The following is a 25773-nucleotide window of genomic DNA, read 5'->3' as shown; positions in this document are numbered from 1 at the left end:
AGTAATTTTTTACTACCGCTTGATGTGCAGTACTACCGCTCGACCCTAAATTACCCTATTTTGCCATGCTAATTCTCATTTCTATGTGGCTCTCTGGTTTGCTTTGGTATTTGCATTGACTTTTTTTGATTTTCTCTTGTGTTTGCGTTGTGTGTCGTAGGTGGTGGTTCCGGTTCCAAAATCCAGGTGCTCGAATTCTTCTCGGGATACAGGCTCCAAGCGCCTTCGCAATCAAGAGGCACCTGAGGGATCCGGTGTCCCTTAGCGCAACTTCAAGAGGCATGCAAACAAGAACAAGGACTCCACTGTCTGTTTTACGGGGATGTCGCAAGAAGAGTTTTAGATTTTGCTGGAAGCTCAACCCCAATGTCAACCCTAGGGTTCATCTCAAGGGCTTTGAACTATTCTGGACCAAGCAACAGACTCTCATCTTTCTAGATATGATCAAGGCAAAGAAGAATATCTAGGTACCGGTTCAGTGGATTGACATGGATCATCTCACGAAGGACCTCACATACTTTGGTAAACCTATAGACATCGTGGAGAAGCTTTGCATCGAGGAGATCATCTCTTTTCAGCTTGACTATGATCCTCAGATTGTGGCTCAGTTCTATGCCTCCGTCCACTTCCACACTGATGAGGAGCGAACAATGACTTGGATGACCAATGGTGAGAAGTTGTCTGCTACCTCGAAGGAGTTCATGGATCTTTTGCACATTCGCAATGAGGGGCTTGGAAAGCCAGTTGGTTTGCGCCCGCACAAGAAACCAAATGCTGCCCCCAAGGAAAAGCTGCTGCCGTACCTTATTGAGAAGGTGTCTCCAACTGGTGAACAATCTCATGTGCTGAACCCGTTTCTTGATGTCATGCACAAAATCTTTCACCACACTTTCTTTCCTTGTGTGGGCAACAAGGACCATGTGCATTCCTATCTTGTGGATATGCTTATCATGTGTGACAAAGGGCAGGCTCGCACTCCTGGACCGCTTGATGTGTCCCATGTCATGTGGAGTGAGCTTCAGTCAGCTGTGTTTCACCGTAAGGTCCCCATCTATGGACCTTACTTGTTCTGCTTGATCTGGGAAAGGTGGTCGACAACCTTTCCGGATGTGGTTTTTCAGGCTCCCTACTCGATCCCCCATGAGTCCATTCGTCCGCGTCAGAAGGACAAGTGGACTACCACTACCACTACGCCTGCTACTCCCAATGTGGATTCTGATGAGGATGAGGCTAAGGTTGAGGGCACTCACGAGACGTATGAGCCTTCCGCTGCTGAGCCATCTTGGGCCAAGAAGCTCAATGACAGGATGAAGACTCTGTTTTGCATGCAGGCTAAGGGGCAATATCTGACCCACGTTGCTCGGAAGGAGAGTCGTCAGCGTGACAAGCTAATTCTGAGGAAGCTTAACGCGAACATCTCAACTGGGTTGAGAAGAACATTAGTCCTGAAGCTGCTTGCATGGACAAGAAGAACTTTTAGTGGGGATGAGTCTGATGAGGAGTTCGATGGTTGATATCTCTGCAATAGGAGCTACCACCTGTGTCTTAGGTGTCCTCTCTGCCTTTTTGGTGTCTCAATGACAAACGGGGAGAGAGTGTAGGATTTGCGAGTTTTTTGTTTTCCTTGTCTCCTTGTTCGTTGAACCTTCGTCGTTGTTTTGGTTGCTTTATTTTGTCTGTGAGACCAGGAGACTTATTCTATCATATGGTGTGAGACATATGCCATCACTCTTCTCTCATTATTGTCCAGTATGTTAGTAGCTTGTGAGTCTATTTATTATGTGCCCTTATCTTCATGCTCACATGCTATGCCTTGCTTCCATGCTTAGTGTTAATCAGTTTGTTGCAAGGAATGCCTCGTCTATAAAATTTAGGGGGAGTCCTGTTCCTAGGTTGTGTGCTTTGCAGTCCATAGCATTTCTCTAGTATGCACACATCTAGGGGGATCCTGTCTATATTTTATAGATTTTGGGTTTGCGTATGTTATTTTTATATTGTTTTGTGCAAATTCTATATTTTCATCAATCCACCAAAAAGGGGGAGATTGTTAGGGCATATTTCTCCCTAAGTGGTTTTGGTGATTGATGAAAATGTTTGTGCGGACTAATCGTGTGCATTGAGCATTTCAGATAATTCATGTCTAGGCACAAGACGATTCGGTGCCCGTGGCGTCTTTCGAAGATGGTTGCTTTCCACGTTTCTTTTCGGTGGATTTGAGTCGTAGGAAAACCGTACTACTAAGAGGGAGTCCGCTTCGGAAAGGTTAGGGTGGAATCAGCACGTACACATTTGTTCTTCTGCACCACTTTTCCTTCACTTCATTGGAGCTCTAGTCTGTTTCCCCTTGTGTGTGCAAAGTGAAAGCATCAAGACGCTTGTTTTCAGTGGCCAGCGGTAGTACCGCTCCTAGCAGTGGTAGTACCGATGTCACCAACTTATACTACGAGCGCCTACGGTAGTAAGAGCAGACATAGTTTTTTACTACCGCCCTCAGGCGGTAGTACCGCAAAACCTGTCCGGTACTACCGTGTCAGATTTTTGCACAACCGTAGCCTCAGCGGAGGTAGACACGAAAGTAATTTTTTTTACTTTCGTGTACCTCGTGTGGCAGTTGGATACTACCCTGTGGTAGTACCGTAAGGGTGTGCGGTAGTACCGCTCCGGCCATTCTACCGCTCATTGCCCCGTGCAATAATTCCTCCCTCTGCCACTATTGTGCATGCGGTATTACCGCACCGGGCAGCGGTAGTACTGCACCGGGCAGCGGTAGTACCGCTATGCTCGAGCTGTAAGTGGGGTACCGGTTGGATTCTTTCCCCCACTATATAAAGGGGTCTTCTTCTCCAAGAAGACTACCTCTTCCCTTCCTAAACTCCATTGTTGCTCCAAAGCTCATTTTCGCCCGATCTCTCTCCCTAGCCAATCAAACTTGTTGATTTTCTAGGGATTGGTTGAGAAGGCCCCAATCTACAGTTCTGCCAAGAGAAATTTGATTCCCCCCACTAATCCCTTGTGGATCTTGTTACTCTTGGGTGTTTGAGCTCCCTAGACGGTTGAGGTCACCCTGGAGCCACATTCCATTGTGGTGAAGCTCTGTGCTCTTGTTGGGAGCCTCCAAGATTTCTGTGACCCAACCTTGTTTGTAAAGGTCCGGTCGCCGCCTTCAAGGGCACCGCTAGTGTAATCACGACGTTTCGCATTGTGTGAGGCTGTGAGGAGAATCTGGTGGCCCTAGTGGCTTCTTAAGGAGCATTGTACCTCCACACCTCTCCAATGGAGACGTACTTCCCTTCAAAGGGAAGGAACTTAGGTAACACATCCTCGTCTCTACCGGTTCCACTTGTGGTTATCTCTTAGCTTTACTTTCTGCTTGCTATTGTTGTGTTGTATTCCATGCTTACACTAGTTGTTGTAGTTGTTAGCATCATATAGGTTGCTCACCTAGTTGTTCATCTAGAGAACCTTTTGGTTCTAACCCTAATTTGTTAAGAAAAGCTAAAATTGGTAGTTGCCTATTCACCCCCCCTCTAGTGAACCATATCGATCCTTTCAAAGTGTTTATTTCTTGAGTTGTAAACTTAAGTCCGATGGTGGTCTACCTATTTTGAACTGCTTTGTGCATGCTTATTCCTCAAGTTCATTAATGCACACATGCTGAATTTCATGAGACACCATTTTCCATCATGCATTTCTATTTCCTCATGTTATATGTTAAATGCATGTGTGGATTACAAGATATAGCGGAAGATCTTAAAGATTTTATCTTGCCATGTGCATTTGCAGTCCAAAGCAAATTCGTCAAATATGCACATCCTTAGGGGGAGTTCATCTATATCTTGCAATCAAATTCCTTAAACTTTGTACTTACACTTCATATGTTTAGCCCCGTTGAAAACTTAACCTATTTGTCATCAATCACCAAAATGGGGGAGATTGTAAGTGCATCTAGTGTCCCTTAGTGATTTTGGTGTATTAAAGACTTATAGGTTAATGGACTAATGTGTTTGTGAGTATACACATGTTCTATAAGTCGTTGAGGAGTTTGATATATCCGACGGAAGTCGACCCTTAAAAATGAATGTCTTCAACTGAAGACTTTGATGCTTTCTTGAAGACTTTAAAAATGAAGAAATTGGCGTGACCTTGAAGATATTGATGTGAGGACTATGAAGCGTGATGACTTTTGTTTTCAAAGTTTCTTTACCTCTTTTTGAGTCATAGGAAACACCGTAGTGTTAAAGGGGGTCGAGGTAATACCAAGGAAAAATTTCCAAGTGATGCTCATCTCAAAAGCCTACACATAGCCAATCCTTCGAGTGAAGCCTTTGAAAATCTCTTGCAGTTCAATCAAGTTCTTCAGTGATAGAGACGATGTTCTTCTGGTCTCTCAGGAAATTGGTCTGACTGAGGAGTTAGGAGTTTGCTAGCGTGAATTGCCTATCGTGAGGAATATGTTAGCTCTGAGGAATTTGAGGGTTCAAATTTCGATTGTTGTTGTGCTTAGCGCCATTTGTCCCAAAGGAGATCTTATCCTTAAAATAGTCAAATCATTAGGGCCATTTATGTCTTATCATGTCGGGTTGCATACTCGCTATAAATAGTCGTGCCCCACCGAATTTGTGATGTTTTGAAAGCTACCTTGAAGACTTACCACGAGTGATTGAGTGACGTCTGTGTGACCTTAGCTCAAGGAGAATGCGGTAAGGAGTGTGTGTCCTTTGGTTTAAATACCAAGCCACTCCAAACGAGACGTACGACTGTCATAATAGTTGGAACTGGGTTACCAATTCATTGTCTTCATCGAGCAACTGATTTTATTTCCTCAACTCTTTCATTTCGTAAACTTGTTCATGAAATTGATTGTTACTGCTTAAAGCCTTTGACTGAAGACTTTCTCATTTTTCTCAACCCAAAACAGCTTGCTTTCCACCTGCTTATCCTGTTTACACGTTGTCTGTGCTCTGTGTATGTTTCATTTCATCATGATGACTATGCTAGTGCCATCTTATGCATGCACTTGAGTATTTTATCCGCTCCTTGTATTTTGTCACTTAGCAAATTCCTGAAATAGTAATTTTTAAGTGATGAATTTGTAAAAATCGTCTATTCACCCCCCTCTAGTCGATATAACATAATTTCACTCTTTTGCGAGATGGAATCAAAAGCTTTTCCGAAGTCTAATCAAGAACTAAGGCAAGGCCTTTCGACTATTCCTAGGATGGAAGTTTTCGTTGATATTTCGACCGTCGATAAGCCTCGATTGGTCCGGAAAGTCAACTCTAAAGAAAACAACACTCTTCTTATCACCTTCTTTTTTTCATTATCTTTATTATGGTACATTGAGTCTAGAGTTTCATGCCCACAATAACTCCTTCCGTTCATAAAAAGAAAGAACTCATTCCCTGATATTTTCCTTCTTCAAAAATAAAATAAAAAGTGGCAGGGTAGGTGAAACTACAGCCCATCAGCCTGAACCAAATTCAAAATTCCGGCGCAACAAGTTGAGCATTTCTGCGCATAACATACCAAACGGTCGGCACGTTTGCCCGAGAGATCTTTTTTCATGCTCATGTAGCCCGCCCGCGCCCGAGGCCGACCTGCGCCGCTCTGCTCTGCTCCCTTCGTATCAGTACAGTATCACCAAACTGTAACCGCAAAAGATGGGAAGACTGCTCTGCTCTGCCTCTGCCTCTTTGCTTTGCTTTGCTGCAGTCGCGCTAGCCGACGAACAGAAAAGCGCCTTTTTTTTTTGATTTTCGGATGCAGTCCAAGGCTGCAGCAGCTCTCTGCACCTCCCCTGAGCAGCAGAAGCGGCCTGCCACCGATCGGAACCAACTGCGCTCTGGCGTTCCTCGCTTTGCATCGCGTGTTAAAACCCTGACCCCCACCGCCGCGGCGACCACCACCACCCACCACTTGACCGTCGCCAACACCGCCGCACGCACACGAGCGCCAGCACGAACCACCGGACCGAGGCAGAGATGGTGTCCGCCTCCTCCTCCTGGGTCATCCTGGGCAGCGTGCCGCGGGTGACGGCGGCGGACGCCGACCTCCCTCCGGGCGCCGACCTCTCCCTCGCGCTGCCGCCGCCGCCGCGCGTCGCGCTCCTCACCATCCCGCCGCGCATCTTCCCGGGCCGCACCGCCTCGGACAACTACCCGTCCATCGTCGCCGCCGACCCCACTGGCCTCCTCCTCCTCCACGCCGACCAGGGCCGCGCCACGGGCCCGACAGTCATCCACACCCCCCACCATAAGGAGTTCGCCTGGCGCTCGTTCGTCGCGGGCTACTTCGTGCTCGACGCCACCACCGCCTCCGCGCTTCCGCTCCCCAAGCCCGAGCTCATCATGCACCTGGGCCACCTCGGCCTCATCTCCTCCCCGGGGGGTGGCGGCCACTACATGGTCGTCGAGCTCCAGCCCATCCTCGGCCGTCAGGAGGGCACGCTCCTGCGCTTCTCGTCCGACGTCGGAGAGTGGGTCAGCAAGGGCATCCACATCCCGCTGCCTTTCCGGATGCTGGCCCCCAACGGCGTCGTCTCCTACTACGGGAGGCTCTGGTGGGTCGACCTCTCCTGGTGCCTCCTCACCTGCGACCCCTTCCAGGACGCGCCGGTGCTCAGGGCCGTCCCGCTACCGCCGGGCAAGGTGCTCAAGTGCAGGGAGGGCTGGGGACTCCTCGACAAGTACCGCTGCGTGCGTGTCAGCGGCGGCAAGCTGCGGTTTTTGGACATGTACCGGAACCGTGACAGCCGCGGCTCTGCACAGATCAGCGTCTGGACGCTCGCCGATCCGGACACCACGGAGTGGACGCTCGAGTACGAGGCCGCCTTCACGGAGATCTGGGACGACGCGAGCTACAAGGCGACTGGTCTGCCAAGGAAGATCCCGGTGCTTGGGCTCATCCACCCCACCAACCCTGACGTGGTCTACTTCTTCCTCGACGAGCATCTGCTCGGTGTCGACGTGCGTGCTCGCAAGGTTGTGGAGTGTGAGGTCTACGAGCTGGTTGCGCCGCCTAGCGAGCACGTCGCCACCCGCTTCATTCACGCTTGGCAGCTGCCACGGGCTCTCTGCTCAGGTAATTCTACCGTCTATGTTCTTTGATTCTAGATTCCTGTTACTTGTCTAGTGATTCTTTTTGTTGAGCAACCGGCACAGCGCTACCTTTTCTTTAAGAAGGGGGTTTGTCTAGTGATTGGAATTGATAATTTTCTGTGTAGCATTGGAGAGACGATCTGATCTGTTATCTTGTATATGATGTGATGTCCTTTATCTAGCATGTCAGTTGTGGGAGAGAGCATATGCAAATGTTCAACTTTCAGGCTATGCTTAGCTTGTTAATAGCTAGTAATGCTGCAGGGAACAGGGAGGGCTTATGTTTGATCACTGTAAGGGGCTTCTTAGAATTGGGGCTTACAAAGTAAAGCACTTCCGTTTCGACTTATAAATGATCTTGTGTGGATGAGATGTAGGAGTATGACTTACCAGTTATCACTTACTGAAGCAGGGCTGATACTAACTAAAAATTCCTAGCGTATGTTCAATACTTCAATATTTATGCATTTTTGGCTTCACTGTCGTCGGCACTGGATAGGTTCAATACTGCATTTCTTCGTGGACAAAATTACTACATTTATGTTTCCAAGGACTCTGCTGCGCTTCACTATATATATGCAAATTTCTTACTGAATTTTGTTACCGGAGCTACTGTTCTCTCTGTTTGAATTGTCACTGGATTCCATCATTAAGAGTGTGGCTTCCTCAAATCCATCATCTTTCCCTCTTTATTATTAGTACTCTTTCCGTCCCATAATACAGTGCATATTAGATTATTTAATGTCAATCGATGCAAACTTTGAAGTGTTTTCCAAAAAAGTTATGAACATTTTAAAAACTAAATCAATGCCATTAGATTCATCACGAGATATATTTCATATGGTGTATATTTGGTATTATTGAATATGGATATAGATAATTTCTCTATAAACTGGTCAAAATTTGTGACACTTATTTGACGAAAACCACTGTGTGCTATATAAATATCAGATTGTTTTTGTTTAATATGTTGAGTATGCCTGTACGTACCGGATAGTGAATGCCAGCGGGACTAATGCTAACTAAAAATTCTGGCAATTTTTCCCTAGCGTATGTGCAATACTTTAATATACATTTTGGGATTCACTATCATAGGCGCTGGATAGTTTCATATGCTTGCCCATGTACATTTCTGATAGAAATTGTCTCCACGATCCCATACGGAAGTGTTTGATTTTTGAACATAGCATCCTTCTCTGTTACTTGTATGTAGTACTAGGCATTGTAACGACACTGTGCTAGTTTATTTTCAAGACTTGCAATGGGCTGAGAAAGTATACATATATAGCAAATCAACTGTTAGATATCAGTACTGCATTTCTTCCCGGGAAAAAGTACTGCATTTATGTTTCGAAGGACTTTGTTGTGCTTCACTACATATATGCAAATGAAATTTCTTACTCAATTTTGTCAGGGGAGCTACTGTCCCTGTTTGAATTGTTTTTAGTACCTCCCTGTCCCACAATATAGTGCATACTAGATTTTTAAATATTTGGTCCAGTTTCTTTTGTTGAGACAAACGTATATAGTGACGAATAAGCATAATGAGACAGCGAGATACGAACTACTTTGTATAATGTCAGAAATCCATAAAAGTATGTATACCTTGCCTAACATAACTCTGTCTTTTGAAGGTTCTGCAAGTGCAAAGGAGACTGAAGATGGCGTGAATGAAGAGTTGCAGCAACTCCATCTCTAAGAGGAGACTGAGGAATGAGAACCAGTGTAAACATCTTATGCAGCCTGGCGTCCATTGAGTTATACATTTCCATGGACCAAATTTTAGTCCCTTTAGACCAACTCATGCAGCCTGGCGTACTAAAAGTTCCTTTGTAATTTTCTGTTGGTTTGTCGCAGGTAGAGGGAGTAATACATCAAGTTATCAGGTGGCTATGGCGTCTTTTCGACAGCACTTGACTCAACGAAACCGGCAACAGCATGAAACTTTTTGCTTGTTTTTCTTGTCACTGTTTAAGTTCAGATGCTACCAAGTGCTGGCCTTTATAATTTGGCGCAATGTTTGAAAACTTGATCTACCGTCTTGGCTCAGAACAGAATGATTATCTGTGTCAGTAAGACAGTGAGCCCTTGTTATGTCTCTTGTTATCTTTGTCAACCCATGCTCCTCCATGGTTCGAAAAATATGCTTTTGATGGATCGAAAAATATACTTTGTTGGTCCAACGAGTGCTTGAACGTGAGTGAAGTTTTCCTCCTCCTTTTGATGCCGATCCCCAAAATGCTACTCCCTGGGTCCAAGTTTATTAGTGTCACATCCCAGAATTTTCAATTCTTGGAATGTGAATTATAAAACTAGGGTTAATTATTATTTTTTGCTTATTTGCTTGTGATTGCCTGAACATAGTTAGTTTTGACTGAATTGATTATTATTTCTGACTCAAAAGCATTTTGGAATTATTCAGAACTCTGGAGTCATTTTCAGGGAATATTTATAAAGCCAAAATCAAGTTATAAATGTGTGTGACCTTGTACATTATGTTTTGGCTTAGCAAGTAATTTACCTAAATCCCAAATGTTATTTGATACCCTAAATTTATTTTGGTATTGCTTGAACCCTAAATAAGTTTAGGAAGTAATTATAGTATCTTAAAATAGGATGGAATTTTATTATTTAATATGTTGGGGTGAAATGTATATTTCCTAAGACCCACTTATTAAACTAGCTTTCTGTGAAATTAATCCAAAATGTTTGGAGCAAATTTGGTATTTGAATCATTATAATAATCCAAATAAGGATTACAAAATTTTAATTAATATTTTGACAGGAGATTATTCCCATGTGATTTTTTCCAAAATATTTGAATTGAGTTTTATTTGTAAACAAAATGCAAATTCAAAAGGAAAATAAATATAGAAAAGGAAAAAGGGGAAAGGAATAGAATTCCTAAACATAAAGGGCTAGTTCAACTAACCTGAGCGGCCTGCAACTAAGCCTCGCCCGCGAGCGAGCGCAATGCAGCCCAGCTCATCCCGCTAAGATGCCAAGCTGTGCGCGCTCGTGATGAAGTCACATCAATCGACGGACAATTTTTTTGTTTTGACCTTTTGGGCGAATAAATTCCCGAATTGACCTCACATTTAAACAAGTTTCGAATCTGACCTCTTTTGCAACCCAGACGCGAGGGTCCTCGTGTCTAGCACGGGGCTCGCACGACCGGCTGGCCCGTTGATTCGCTGACGTGGCAAAGGGTCAGATGCTAGGGACCATGGCTCCTGGTCCTAGTAAGTGAATCTGGCGCGCGAGCCCGCCCCACTCGTTCCCATCTTCTTTATGGCGATGCAGACGAACAGATCGAGCCCCTTTGCCGCCCCTCTCCCCCCTCACACCAACCTCCCCTTGATCTACTCCATCCTCCACCAAAATCTATGGATCTAAGCCCCCAAGCATCCTTGAGGTATTCTCCCCAATCCCTTCAATTTATTTTTATTAGAACATCTTATTTTTAGAGCATTATTGAAGATTGGGTGATGTTAGATTAGTAGATGATTTCTTAGTTTTAGGAATTTTTGTGTAGTTGTTAGATGATATAGATGATTTGTAGGTAGTAGGTGATGTGTTATTTAATATGTATGCAATTATATTTTGTTCTGTTCAATATGTAGATGGACATATTGTTGTCATATTTTGTTTTTACAAAAACAGATGATGAAATATGATGGTTGTGTGATGAATTGGTTGTTAAAGAGATTTGTTTGTGTACTCTAAATAATATGTATTTGTATATTTTGTCAATAGGAATGTTTTAGATAGATGTTTCATATGATAAAATATTGCATATATTGTTCATGTATTTAAAGATGATGATGTGATTTTTGGGTAGGATGGTGGATGATGATGGCCCTTGGTATGACGGGTTAACCGATGTGTGAGAGAGAGAGCATCGTGCCCGTGCCATTGAGAATCGGAAGGTAAGAAGAGAGACTTATCAATTATTCATGTTTTTCATGTGTGTTCTTGTACTGATATGAAGCTCACATTGTTTGCAGACTGTAGTAGCTATGCGCATGAGGGGTCATGGTGTGAATGACTTTCCGTACGACATGCGGTACGAGCCGTACATTGCTAGATTGGGTCTTTTCCCCTCTATGTTGCAATTCAAGCGACCCCACCACCGGTGAACCATGCGGTGCTCACCGCACTTACAGATCGTTGGAGGCCCGAGACACACTCTTTCCACCTTGCTCGTGGGGAGATGAGGATGACGCTAGAGGACATGGCCATGATAAAAGGCCTTCCTATCAACGACTTTACTGTTACGGGTCATGTCAGCGCCGTTAAGTGGAAAGCTCGAGTTGGCGATTTAATTGGTGTTCATCCGTGTAACGCCCAAGCTACGGTCATATCCTTATTTTTTTGGCGCGAGCGCCTCGACAGGGATAAAAACGCATCTCGTCGTTTCGCAAGAATGGATATCGTTACAAGTACATATACTGAAAAGATGAGTATAATGAGTTGGCTTACACTCGTGACAAGCTACATCAGAGTCACATCAGTACAATACATATAATCATCATGAAGAAGAGCAGAGTCGTCTACGGATGAAAACAAGCGATAAAAGAACGACGTCTATCCTTGCTATCCCAGGCTGCCAACGTGGAACCCATCCTAGATTGATGATGATGAAGAAGAAGAAACTCCAAATAGAACAATCAGCGCGCTCACGTCAAAGTAACTCTTTACCTGCACCTGCAACTGGTGTTGTAGTAATCTATGAGCCACATGAACTCATCAATTTCATTTCCAAACGTATCAAGGCTAGCAAAGCTTAATGGGTGAGGCATGGTTAAGTGGTGAGGTTGCAGCAAGCGACTAAGTATTTATTTGAGGTGGCTAACTTACGAGTACAAGATTAAGAGGGGGATGATCTACGCATAGCGGACGTGAACTAATAATGATCAAATGAACGATCCTAATCACCTACTTACGTCATACATAAACCCATCGTGTCCTCGATCGGAGAAGGAGCTCACGAAAGAGACAGTCATGGTTACGCACTCAGTTGGCAAGTTTTTATTAAGCTTACTTCAAGTTATATAGAACCAGATGTTAAACAAAGTTTTCACGTTGCCACATAACCGCGGGCACGCCTTTCCGAAAGATTTCATACTGCAGGGATGCTCCAACTAATCCATCACAAACTACCACACGTTGCGACGGAATGACCTTGATCAGGGAAACCTGTGATCTCCTCGGGTTCCTATTGGAAAACCTCAACCTCGAGATAACCCAAAGCATCCTCGGAATCCCTCGCACAAGACGCTCGAGAAAGGTAAAACAAATCTAGCAAGGCCGCCTGGTGTGTCGATAATCCCAATAGGAGCCGCGTATCTCGTTCTTAGGACACGACAGATGAGCACTACGTACGGTGGCCGGATAGACATCCCCCGAGTTACCCCGGGTGGCCCCGCAAGTGGCCCTGTTTTGGACCAGCACCATCAACACTGGCCCTCCCCGTATTATGTTGAATTACCCCTCGGGTTCATGACGCCCTATGTTTTTCAGTATTAACAGAATTATTATGTTGGGCAAATATACTACCAATGTTGGGCCTTGCAGTAGAGGTTTATCCCAAAATGAGAATCTAGGGGGTCCCCATAACAACCCCAAGCATGTTAGGAGCGCTCAATTATGGAACATAACACCGGTAAGCGAAACTAAGGCGGCAAAGGTGGAACAAAACACCAGGCTAGAAAGCCGAGCCTTCCACCTTTTACCAAGTATATAGGGGCATTAAATTATTAGCAACAATATGGTGATATAACAAGGAACCCATGTTTTCACATGGAAGCAACTGCACCTGCAACTAGCAACACTATCCAATGGTTAAGCAAGTGGTAACATAGCCAAACAGTGGTTTGCTAGGTTGTGAACAGGTTGAAGGTTTTCATGGCAATGTTGGGAGGCATGTTAAACAGGTGGTAGGCAGCGAGACATAGCGATAGAAACGAGACAACTAGCATGGCAATGATAGTAATGGTATCTAGGAAAATGATCATCTTGACTGAGATCTCGCTTGGAAGAAGAACGAACTCCGTGAAGCAAACGAACCGACGTAGTCGACCGGATCCTCACGCTCTGAAGCGGTTCAGACTCTATCGAGATGAAGCAAAACGGAAACAAGAATCAACACACGATATTCACCACACGTATGCCTGACATGATGCACACCCTAATATGATGCATGAACGGTTTAATTATGCAAGGCACGACATGGAAATTCACAACATTCAAACACTACACATTAAGTGAAGCTCAATATGCAACGAGTTGCATATTTAGGAAACTCCACATTCGAATTATTTAGTGCACTTCCGTTTAGGTACACGACAAGATTAAATGTTGTTAAACATGACAAGGGGTGAAGCACAAATAATTTACCTATCTAGGCATTTTAAATGAGGTCGGAAACAACCTATAGCATCTCCGAAATGACCCCACGCGTTAACCTTGTAATCTGTCCAGATTTGTCCTAATAACATTTTATGTTTGTTAAACGGAAAAGCAAAGTGGTTCACATGATTCTACTCGTCGTTCTAGTCCATTTACATATGTGGCTCATCTCCAACGGAGCTATGGTTAATTAACTACGACATAAACCGTTTTGATCACGTCGACACGCAAACCGATGCAGGAAATTGGTTTGGCCTCATTCTTGTATGATTTGAATGAATCTAACCCAGACTGACGTTGTTTTCAGCAGAGCTGCCTGTATGGTTTTCTAGTGTGCAGGAAATTGGATATTTAGACGTCCTGGAAAATTCCCATAAAAAATAGAGAAAATCCACGCACCGGAAAATTCCCATAAAAAATAGAGAAAATCCACGCACCATGAGGGCACTCCGCATCCTCCTTCGCCTACTCCGGTGCGTCAGAGCAGTCAGCCTCCTCCTTCGCCTCGTCGGCAACGGCGGAAGACTAATGCCGCCGCTCCGACTCCTTCAGCGCGTCAGAGCAGTCCGCCTCCTTCTCGGCCTCGTCAGCAACGACGGAAGAGAGATGCCGCCGCTCCGACGGCTAGCAATACAAGCAGAGGCGGGAGGCAATTCATATACGGTCCATCTCTCAAGCCTCTGAAAAAGTTACCATATGAGAGCACCATGCAGGAAAACGAGGACATATGTCGTGTCCAACTGAGGGACCATTTTGCAAAGAAAACTCCACCTCCGAAGGAGAAGCTAGATCCGGTGAAAGTGAAGCGCACTATCAATGCCCTGAAGCGACCACCACCGCCTCCGCTGGATTCCAACTATGACCGCATTTTTAAAAAGACATATGAAGCAGGGCGGCGGTCGGGAAGTACTTCCAGTGACGCAAGGTTAAAAGAACGAAGAAGTGTGAAAACAATTCCCCGGCTCAAGCGAACAGGAGAAGCAATCATGCCCCCAGCTCAAGGTGTCTAGCGAGATCGTCGCTAATCCTCCGGGGATGGTGCCCGGTACCAATCCTGGTGATTACTGTCACGCCCAAGATGCGACCCTATCCTCAATTTGGCACGAGGGCCTCGTCAGGGATAGAAGCGCATCTCGTCGTGTCGCAATAATGGATATCATTACAAGTACATGTACTAAAAAGAAGAGATATATATATAGAATTGGCTTACACTCGCTACAAGCTACATCAGAGTCACATCAGTACATTACATATTCATCAAGAGTAAGAGCAGGGTCCGACTACGGACGAAAACAAACGAGAAAAGAAGAACGACGTCCATCCTTGCTATCCCAGGCTGCCGGCCTGGAACCCATCCTAGATCGATGAAGAAGAAGAAGAAGAAGCAACTCCAAATGAACAATCAACGCGTTCGCGTCAAGTAATCTTTACCTGTACCTGCAACTAGTGTTGTAGTAATCTGTGAGCCACACGGGACTCAGCAATCTCATTTCCAAAGGTATCAAGACTAGCAAAGCTTATTAGGTGAGGTATGGTTAAGTGGGGAGGTCGCAGCAGCGGCTAAGCATTTATATATGGTGGCTAACTTATGACTACAAGAAATAAGAGGGGGAAGATCTATGCATAACGGACGTGAACTACTGATGATCAAATGAATGATCCTGAACACCTACCTACGTCAGACATAACCCCACCGTGTCCTCGATTGGAGAAGGAACTCACGAAAGAGACAGTCACGGTTACGCACACAGTTGGCAAGTTTTATTTAAGTTAACTTCAAGTTATCTAGAACCAGTGTTAAACAAAGTTTCCACGTTGCCACATAACCGCGGGCACGGCTTTTCGAAAAGGTTTAACCCTGCATGGGTGCTCCAACTAGTCCATCACAAATTACCACAAGCCGCATGGAAATCCTCAATCACGAAGCTCGCGATCCCGTCGGATTCCCTAGTGGAAAACCTCAACTCTGAGATTACCCAAAGCATCACCGGAATCCCGATGCACAAGATATCTCGTCAAAGGTAAAACTAATCCAGCAAGGTCGCTCCGCGTGTCGGCGATCACGATAGGAGCCGCGTATCTCGTTCTCAGGATACGACGGATAAGCGACGCGTATGAGTACCAAACCTGGAGTTTCCTCGCGGTGGCCCCGCACAGTGCTCTATTTTGGACCAGCACCATCAGCACTGGCCCTCCCTGTATTATGTGAAATTACTCCTCGGGTTCATGACGCCCTATGCTTTCAGTATTAACGAAGTTATTATGTTGGGCAAATGTAGTACCAATGTTGGGCCTTGCCAGACCAGCTTTAATCTAAAACGAATTATCAAGGGGGTCCCCGTAACAACCCCGATCGTGTTAGGAGCGCTCGTTTATGGAACATAACACCGGTAGCCGAAACTAAGGGGGCAAAGGTGGAACAAAACACCAGGCTAGAAAGGCCAAGCCTTCCACCTTTTACCAAGTATATAGGTGCATTAAATTAAATAGCATTAAATATGGTGATAAAACAAGGAACCCATGTTTTCACATGGAAGCAACTGCACCTGCAACTAGCAACGCTAACAACATGGATAAGCAAGCGGTAACATAGCCAATCAGTGGTTTGCTAGGTCGAACAGGTTGAAGGTTATCATGGCATTGTTGAGGGGCTGATTTTTAACAAGTGGTAGGTAACGAGACATAATCGATAGAAGCGATAAACTAGCATGACAATGATAGTAATGATATCTGGGGAACTGGTCATCTTGCCTGAGATCCCGCTTGGAAGAAGAATGCCTCCATGAAGCAGATGAACCGACGTAGTCGAACGGGTCCTCACAACCGACACGCTTGCGGAACTCTATCGAAACGAAGCAACCCGGAAACACAAATCAACACACGATATACACCACACGATGCACAACAAAAATGATGCATGGGCAGCTGAACACGTGCAAGTCACGACATGACAAATCAGACAAACAAACACTACACATTAAGTGAAGTTCAATATGCAACGAGTTGCATATTGACGAAACTCCACATATGAATTATTTAGTTCACTCCCGGTTAGATACACGGCAATATTAAATGTGGTTAAACATGGCAAGAGGTGAAGCGTAATTAAACTACCTATCTAGGCATTTTAAATGAGGCCAGAAACGTCATATAGAATCTCCGAAATGACCCCACGCGTTAAATTCTAATTCTGTCCTGATTTGTCCTAATCACATTTTATGTTTGTTAAACGGCAAAACAAAGTGGATCACGTGATTCCACTCGTCGTTCTGATACATTTACATATATGGCACAACTCCAGCGGAGCTACGGACAAATAGTTACGACCTAAACCGTTTTCAACATGTCGACACGCAAATCGAAGCAAACGACACAGCTAACAGTTTTAAATATGCATGAGAGTTGGAAAATATTACCCTATGCAAAATTCTACATCTTTTACATATACAGCTTGCTCCGATCCGCCGCATAGTTTAAAATCTACGGACACACTCTGATACCAAACTTGTAACGCCCCGGACACACCCGCCGGCGGTAGTTACTCCTGGCGGGATGTAGACTGGCCCCACATATCAATACTAGTCTTTTCTGCGCACTTTGTTCTCACTCATGCGCACCCGGGATGAACTTCCCGGTCGGTCACCCATCCTAGAACTACCCCAAGCCGGGCATGCTTAACCTGGGAGTTCTGTTTGAATGGCCTCCCGAAAAAGAAGGAATTCCTTATTGATATGAGTAGTCTATCATCTCTAATAAGCCAGGCTATCACATACACCACCACTCAGAGGAACTGACGTCCTCGTCGGGCCACAGGAGCGTTCCCTCTTGGTACAAACGTCTGTGCATCCAGTCCAGTACATGTACCATGCCGTGTGCCACGACGGGGCACAAACGTCATGAACAACATGACTGCGCACCTGTCCGCAAACATCCGTGTAACCGCGAGGGTCGGCTCTGATACCAAGCTTGTAACGTCCCGGACACACCCGCCGGCGGTCGTTACTCCTGGCGGGATCTAGATTGGCCCCACATATCAATACTAGTCAGTTCTGTTTGAATGGCCTCCCGGAAAAGAAGGAATTCCTTATTGATATGAGTAGTCTATCATCTCTAATAAGCCAGGCTATCACAATTACTTGGGGGATGATGTAATTTTTCAAATGGCTGAGGTAACAAAAGACAATATAAATACGTGCACGGGAAGCCTCTCGTCAAACCTGATCCTCCTCCTCTAACAGCGATAGTGGTACATGAAAACCTACAGGGAGTTTGAGAAAGACACTATGTATGTGGCAATGAAACCAGAGCACGAATTCATTGGACTCCCCGTGATGCCTATTGAATTTGTGGAGTTATTTTAGTTATACAATCAACTGGCCCTCGACAAACAACTCATGACTTCCTACTGTCTGTAAGTATTACTTCAATAGTTAAGTCTCTAGCTCAGCTCGTTCATTGCATGTATATATAATTATCCTCACTATATTATGCAGATTGAAGATCGTCGAATGCAAAAAAGCAGGAATCTTCGACGTTAGGTTCATTAGCCCACATGTCGTAAATGAATGGACGGTACGAAACTCAATCAAAGAGACCAAGGAGAACTTGCTAAAATCGTTACTTATACATCAAAACAAAACGGAAATACTATTTCCTTACAACTTCGAGTGAGTGTTGTTGTCTTCTTTGTATACTCGGTTTCTCTTACTCGAGGATAAGTAATGTAATTGATGAGTTATATATGTATGCGCAGTTTCCACTTTATTCTGCTATCCATTTAGCTTGACTGGGCATTAGTAACTGTCTTAGACTCGAAACGTAAAGATCCCGAGGGTTATGCGGACATGACTGCAATGATCAAGAAGTAAGTTCAGTCAATACTGGGACCATATCGGCATGCAATCTTTGTTAATTTTATGATATCAAGTAATCATTTTGTTTGCCTCGCAGGTCTGGAAGAAATTCACCAAAAAGGTTCCCGGTCTAAACAAAGAGTTGCAATTTACGCACCCCAAAGTAAGTAGTACTAGCTAGTTCCTCTCATCTCTAATTGATTCAAATTTTCATCAATATATCATTACCATTACCATGCTTGCTTATCAGTTTGATTGAACTCTATTCTCGTAAAGTGTACGTACCAGAAAGAAGGGACTGTTTTATGTGCATAGTACGTATGCGAGTTCATTCACCACTCGACCTCTGAGTGAGGCTTCCCTGACAAACAATTTGAAGTACGTAAATAATATTCACAATTTTATTTCATATATTACCATCAATTGTGTTGAGTTTTATTCATATATATGCATGTATTGACCCCCTTCTTTAAATTAGATCTGGCAGATGCGGGATGAACTCCTACCATATGATCACATACGAGCAATTCAAGAGGAATTGGCGGGATTCTTTCTTGACCACGTCATACCTAAAGACGGAGAATACAACATGGATTTGTGAATGGATCTTAGGTAGATGATGTTAGGGATTGTAAAAGATGTTATATTGTATATATGTAGTAGCGTTGGATAGATATACGAAAACTTGTTGTTCGACCAAGCACGGAGAAAGAGATGTCACTTCTCTCTATATATGTTCATCATGACGATCTTGTGTAATTAATGGTTTCCTTCATTTTCTTATTACCTAGCGTCGAGTTTTCTCTATATGTATAGTACCTAGCGTCGTCCAAGCATGTAGAAGAGAGGACACTTCTCTCTATTAGCTAGCTAACACAATATGAAACCCCTAAATTAACCCTCCAAAACCCCCACCCCCCTTCAAAAAAAACAAAACCCCAGCTCCTGCGAGATGCTAATGCGTGGATGCCCTTTGGTCCCGGTTGGTGCGACCAACCGGGACTAAAGGTCCTTCTGCCTGGGCTCCCCGCAGCGGCCACGTGGAGACCCTTCTGTCTTGGTTGGTAAGCGAACCGAGACTAAAGGTTTTGGGCTTTAGTTCCGGTTTCAGAACTGGGGCTAATTAATGGGCCTCTCGAACTGGGATAAATGAGCCAATTTCTACTAGTGTTGATTGGACATGGCCAACTCTACAAAGATGAACACTAAATTATCCATGACCATGAGCGCCTATCATGTCAGCTATGTCATGCTGCCCGGGAACCATGGTGGGGATGCCGTATTTCTTATACGGCCTTCTTGCTCATGACGGCAAGCTCGACAACGGCCACGGCGAGTAGCGTAAGTGCATCTAATAAGGCCTGGCAATGAAGAGGAGAACGATGTACGTAGGAGATGTTGGACGTGACCCGCGCAATGCTGCCAAGCACCTGGTCCACGAGCACAGCCTGGCCGAGGAAGGGACAAGATATGGCCTCGCGGAGGAAGATGAGAGGAAGAACCGGGTTGATCGCCTCAATCTGTCTAACGAGCTGGAAATTAAATATCTTTCAAAATTGTCCTCAAATCACAGTGACGAGCAATGCAAGTTGTACTGCAAACCCGATTCGAGCAGTATAGATTTCTTTGGGACGTTGGATTTACAAGAATGAACGGCCATTATTGATTACACGGTACGGTAAAAGAGCTCATTAATAATTAAGTAACAGGATTACAATCGGTATCCAGCAGGCTAATCAGACTATTTGGGGCATCCTGCAACCACAAGTCGGTCACGTGCTCCGCTCTCGACAAATAGGCTAGGCTATGCAATCTGCAGCCTCCTTTTGTATGCTACCAATCTTGCTCAAAACAAGCACCCTCTCTCCTAACATCTCCCTGATCTCATTAATCAGATGGCCTATATATAACTTATCTGTATGCGATTGGCGAAAAGCGTTGTACCTTTCTAAAGGGACGGCGTGCGTGTATATATAACATGGACGCACCTCCCTAAAGGGACGGCGTGCGTGTATATATAACATGGACGCACCTCCCTGATAGCGCATACATCTGGATAGTTACATATGATGGTTGCTACAGTTTTGTATTAGAAATAAGCCTAAAACTGCCTGTAATTCTTTTGCACCGTTTCGCGATTAGAAACATGACATTTAGGTGACTGTACGTACATTCTGAAGACCAACATTACACCATGAAAAATTGCAACTAATTGCATAGCTACATGGAAAACATAGTTTTTTCTCGTTACAATTTTTTTTTACTTTTTTTTTTGGAACTGCAGTTGCATGTGGAGACAGAACAAGCCTAGAGTCTTTACCGGCAGTAAAAAGGAAGTTGACTGCACACGGTAAAAAGCAGGCCGTCCCATTAATTCCATTTTAATTTCATCCCTAAATAGAAAACCTTTTAGAGTTATTATTCTCATTGTACTAGAAGAATTTTAAAAATTCATTTCCAACACCAAAACTGTAGCCATCACGTGCAATTTCTCATATAAATTTTAGGCTTCGAAGCCTAAAACTGCCTGTAATGCTTTTTCACCTTTTTGCGATTAGAAACATGACATTTAGGTGATTGTCCGTACATTCTGATGACCAACATTACACCATAAAAAAGTGCAACTAATTGCATAGCGACATGGAGAACATACGAGAAATTTGCTTGTGGAGATAGAACAAGCCTAGAGTCTTTACCGGCAGTAAAAAGGAAATTGACTGCACACTGTAAAAAGCAGGCGATTGCGCCCCATTGATCGTAGTTCAAAGAACCGCAAAGTGCAATGGCACAGAAAAGCAAAAGCACTGCTAATGTCTGTCGTTGCAAGTTGCAACAAACGTAATACGTCATGGTACCAGTAATTAAGCGATTAACCAAACCAAATCACCAACAAATAAACTCTGGATTCCATATCGACGAACAGCAAATTAAAGTACTAGTTCGAATCGCTGCTAGCTGCATAATCAGCCATCCATCTAATTAAATCCCCGATCGATCCTTGCATACATTCAACAACAGAACCGAAAAAAGTAGTTGGAAATCGACGGACCGATATCAAGATCATCCAAGGGAAACAAAGTAGCCCTAAGCCAACAAGATTAAAGCAGAAATCGCGCAGAGCTAATTAATCAAGAATCAAGACAAGAGACCTCTGACGTCTCACTGGACGCGGTTGCCGATGGGAGGCTCGGTGGCCATGCGGGCCAGCGAGCGCGTGTTGCACACGCTGACCGCCACGAGCTGGAGCTCGCGGGCGGCGGCCTGGAGCTGCTCTTTCATCGCCTGCCTGCGCCCTGCCGCGCCGGCGCCGAGGTCGCGAAGCATGTACTGGACGGAGCCCAGGAGCTTGAGGGCTCCATCCACCCCGCGGAGCGCGCGCTTGGCGAAGTCCCTGGCGTCCTCGAGCCTGTTCAGAGCGAGCCGCTCGTCGTGGCGGTCGTGGTGGTCGTCGCGGAGGTCGGCGATGCGGGCCACCGGCTGCGACGGGATGACGCCGCAGCCGTGGAGCGCCAGGCGCTCGGCCGCCACCGCGTGGATGATGAAGGCGGAGAGGGAGTCGGATGCTTGCTCGACGTCGTCCAGCGCGGACTTCAGCAAGGTGTAGACCCCCGTGGGGTCGCGGCTGGTCAGCACCGCCTCCGGGGACTCCAGCGCCGTACGCGCGGCGGCGACTCTGTGCTCGACGTCGGCGCAGCTGCCGTCCGCCTCGATCACCACTTGCTGGTACATCGCCTTCCATCCTGCCGGCTGCGCCATTTCTCTCTCTCTCTCTCTCTTTTTCTTTCTTTCTGTCCTTCTTTCTTTCCCCCTCTCTTCTTCCTGCTGGCTGGCTGAAATAGCCAGCCTGGCATGGGCAGACGTCCCCAACCTAGTCGTCGACCTACCCGTGTCATGGGACAACATCTACTCTGACAGCCGGGCCCAACTTACGTGGGACCGGGAATTCAGTGGGTCAGAAGCTACGTTAGCTCGCTATACGAGCCCCCGCGATGGATTCTGACCGGCGGTAGAAATCATGAAACCTTTGATAAAGTGTGGGTCCATACCCTTTCTTCGTGACAACGATAGTTTCACTGACAAGTGGGGTCCATAATTCTGCGGGCCCCGCGCCGTAACGGCCCATTTACCCCACCGTCTCAACCGACGGTAGAAATAGACCCAGAGGCTCAACCGACCCAGAGGCAGTAACAACGTCTCCCCGGTTAACAGCGTAGAGACCGATCGACGCCGGCGATGGAGGAGTGGAGGAATCTGGCGTTGGCGGCGGCGGGTGAAAGCTTAGCCAACACCATGACCCGCCACATGGGTGTAGCGGAGGCCATCGCTCGCGCCGGCCAGCGGTACCGCCTGGCCGCCGAGGAGTGTCGCGGATTCGGCCAGGGCGTGCACCCGACGCCCAACGCCGGCGAGCGCGCTTCAGCAGGCGGCGACTTCGTCGACCTCGCCATCGACCGGATCAAGAGCATCAGCAGGTTCCACGCCGTGCGGGGCAGCGTCTTCTCCCTCTGCGTCCGGCGTATCGGGCTCCAGGGCATCGGGCTCCACGGCGACGAGGCCCGCCACGCGGAGACGGCGATGCTGTCGCTGCGTTCCGCCAAGTCGCACGGCCATGCGGCCCTCCGCGTCTTCGAGCGCATGCTCAGGCCGCCGTCGCCGCAAGCGGTCGCCCGCGCGTGGGCGCCCGCGGCCGAGCAGCTCCTGCGCCGCGCGATCAACAATCTGGACATGGCGGCGGCCTCCGTGGGGCGGATACGCCCGGCCATCGTCGTCGAGTACAAGTACGCCCGGAAGCTTCTGAATGCCTCCATATAGGGGTCGCCGGCTGCGAAGCACCAATCTCTCTTCTGTTTTCTTCACCAACATATTCGCTGCAGGAAGGAGTTGACCTCTCCTCGGTGTCGGTTTTCCGTCGATCGAGCTTCAGGTTCAAATTGCCATGTCGATCCGTGATTAGGAGGCGCTACTGTAGTTTCAGTTTGCGCTCAAAGAATCGATGTAATGCTCGGTCGGTCGGTGGATCTCTTGAATCTTGATCAGTTAGTTAGATATACAGTTGAGGACATCTCTTCTTGCTTGATTGGTAGTACTAAATCTCTAGAATCTTGATCGGTTAATGAGATACAGTTTGTAGCTGCTGCAACTTGTTTCTACAATCTTAAACCCAATAGCTTGTGTTAGCTACATGATGTATGGCAAAACTTGTCTGCATTGCGGATTTGCAGGTGCATGCATGCATCATCCCAAATGTACTATAGTATGCTAGTGCAACAAATGAAGTTCAGGTTGCTGATGTAAAGAGGCATGCAACCCAACAGTCGAATCACCAAGTGTTATTGGAGTACAAACATTTCGGCTTTCCGTCGATCAAAGTTTAGATGCTATATGTCGATCTGTGATTACGAAGTACAGTACTACAGTATCAGTTTGTAGTCGAATTGCTCAAAGATTCAATGCAGTTGGCGCATCGATCTGTTTAGATTTGTCATCAGGCATTGCGATGTACTACAGTTTCAGTTTGTACTTTGTAGACGAACAAGTCAATCGACTCAATCAAGATAGTCTTGATCAGTTAGATTCTTGATCATTTAAGTACAGCTGAGAACACTATTGTGCTAATATTCGTAGTATAGTTTGTACGTAGTTACTACTGCAACTTGTTTCTAACATCTTTAAACCCAATCCGTTTTGTCTGTTACATGGTGGATGGATCATCATTAACACCAAGGGCTTAAATAAGGTGATAAGCACATTAAAAACTTTAGCAACTTAAACCCCCAATACATATATGCTTAAACTTGTTGTAGCTAAACTCTCTTTATTAAATGATTTAGCAACTAAATTCTTTCATGTATTAATGAAGTTTCTTCATTTAAGTGTTTTATCTAGGCTCGCACACTTAACATCGTTTTTTTCTGGGGTCATCAAACTCATCTTTTACTCTCTTCTGAATTATTTGCCACATTAAAAAATTTGCAAGCATGATAATCTTAACACATGTATAAGATGGAGCATTGGGAATGAAAAACACAGCCCGACTAAAAAGGTAGGCATCGAATATCTGCTTGGATCGTTGTTTCTGGGTTGTACTCTTTGGGAGTACCTATAGGTCAGGTGCATGATTCTTTTCATGTTCGAGTCGCTTTTTTTTCTACCTAGCAAAGAAGAAAGTCTCAGCTGGTTTCCACACAAATTATGAAAGGTGGCTGAAAATGAAACACCCAGTCTCATCGATTTTTAGCGAGATCGGCCCAATTATCAAACAATATACGGTGCACGCGTATAGCAATAGAAAAAAGCTCATGCCCATGAATGCCAGGTGCTTGGCTACTATGGTGCACACGCCAGAGGGCCTGCAGGTGGGCCACAAGCCATCAGGACGCGCCCAGGAGGGTGGGCGCGGCCTATTGGCTTGTGGCCAGTAGATGCCCCCTCTGGTATAATTTTGGTCCAATAATTCTTAAATATTTCAGGAAAATTCTCCCTGAATTTTCAGGTCATTTGGAGTGTGTTGGTCTTTCTGTCTTTTTCTCGGTTTCCTGGTCCAAAATTCCAGTTTTTAGATATATCTCTTCTTGTGATGTACCTTGCATATTTAAAGAGAAAGGGCATAAGAATTGTATGATAATAGAGAATAATGGAGAAGAATAACACAAATATCAATAAAGAATCATGAACAACACAAATATTAATAAAGAGTCATGATTCAAAATGGACGTATCACTCGCCAACGAGGTGAGCGTTGCATGCCCTGCGTACTGCGCAAGCCGTGACACCCTCGTGGCCAGTCTCTTCTTCGCACTGGTATGCATAGAGCTCCTCATGCGTCCCCTGGCTCTGCAGCAACACCGACGTCTTCCTGGCGCCTCTTTTGTGCTGCTTCTGCCGCCGCCTCGAAGGAGCGTCGCCAGCAGGAGGAGGAGCACGTCGGAGGCCAGGGACACTGTCGTGTATCCAGAGGAGCGGATGGGGCCGTGGAAGAGGATCAAGGAAGCGACGGTCTCCACTAGCAGCAGTACGCTCAGGTCCGCCCCGCCTTGATGCCATATCACGTCCGTCTGACAAATTGAGCGCTTTGCACAGAAGCGGGTCCCTTTCCTCTTGATCTCCCCTCCCCCCCCCTCATCGGGATCAAGCAACACAAACGAAGAAAAGCGACGAGATGATGGGGAGAAGGCAGCCAGCGCGCGGCGAGGCGACGAAGCAAGCGACGGGGGGAGAGGATGTCGCCGATGCCCACTGCATTTTTTTGTTGATCCAGTAGTAAAAAAACGCCTAGATTTTTTATTTGTTACGAAAATAAAAATATGAAATCAAAAAAGGTTTAAAGCTTTAAAGAAAAAGGTTCATCCATTTGAAAAAAAGTTCATATCTTTAAAAGGTTCATCAATTTTGAAAAAAGTTCGTCAATTTGA

General features: G+C 45.6%; 3 protein-coding genes across 3 annotated transcripts; 2 read left to right on the top strand and 1 right to left on the bottom strand.

Annotated features, from left to right (window-relative positions):
- Positions 1–5873: 5873 nt before the first annotated feature.
- LOC123439458 lies at positions 5874–9262 on the top strand. Its single transcript, XM_045116167.1, has 3 exons — positions 5874–7080; positions 8732–8822; positions 8955–9262. Exons 1-2 carry the CDS (start codon positions 5982–5984, stop codon positions 8794–8796), a joined length of 1164 nt encoding a protein of 387 aa, XP_044972102.1. The 5' UTR covers positions 5874–5981; the 3' UTR covers positions 8797–8822; positions 8955–9262.
- An 11968-nt stretch (positions 9263–21230) lies between these two features.
- Positions 21231–22300, bottom strand: LOC123439457. Its single transcript, XM_045116165.1, has one exon. The coding sequence runs from the start codon at positions 22262–22264 to the stop codon at positions 21521–21523; it is 744 nt and encodes a 247-aa protein (XP_044972100.1). The 5' UTR covers positions 22265–22300; the 3' UTR covers positions 21231–21520.
- Positions 22301–22594: 294 nt separating this feature from the next.
- LOC123439456 lies at positions 22595–23479 on the top strand. Its single transcript, XM_045116164.1, has one exon. The coding sequence runs from the start codon at positions 22595–22597 to the stop codon at positions 23171–23173; it is 579 nt and encodes a 192-aa protein (XP_044972099.1). The 3' UTR covers positions 23174–23479.
- The last annotated feature ends 2294 nt before the right edge of the window (positions 23480–25773 follow it).

This window comes from Hordeum vulgare, chromosome 3H (assembly GCF_904849725.1).
Source record: "Hordeum vulgare subsp. vulgare chromosome 3H, MorexV3_pseudomolecules_assembly, whole genome shotgun sequence".
In the NCBI taxonomy this organism is placed as follows: Eukaryota; Viridiplantae; Streptophyta; class Magnoliopsida; order Poales; family Poaceae; genus Hordeum; species Hordeum vulgare.
The sequence above is the reverse complement of the archived record's forward strand: the minus strand, read 5'-3'. Positions and strand labels throughout refer to the sequence as shown.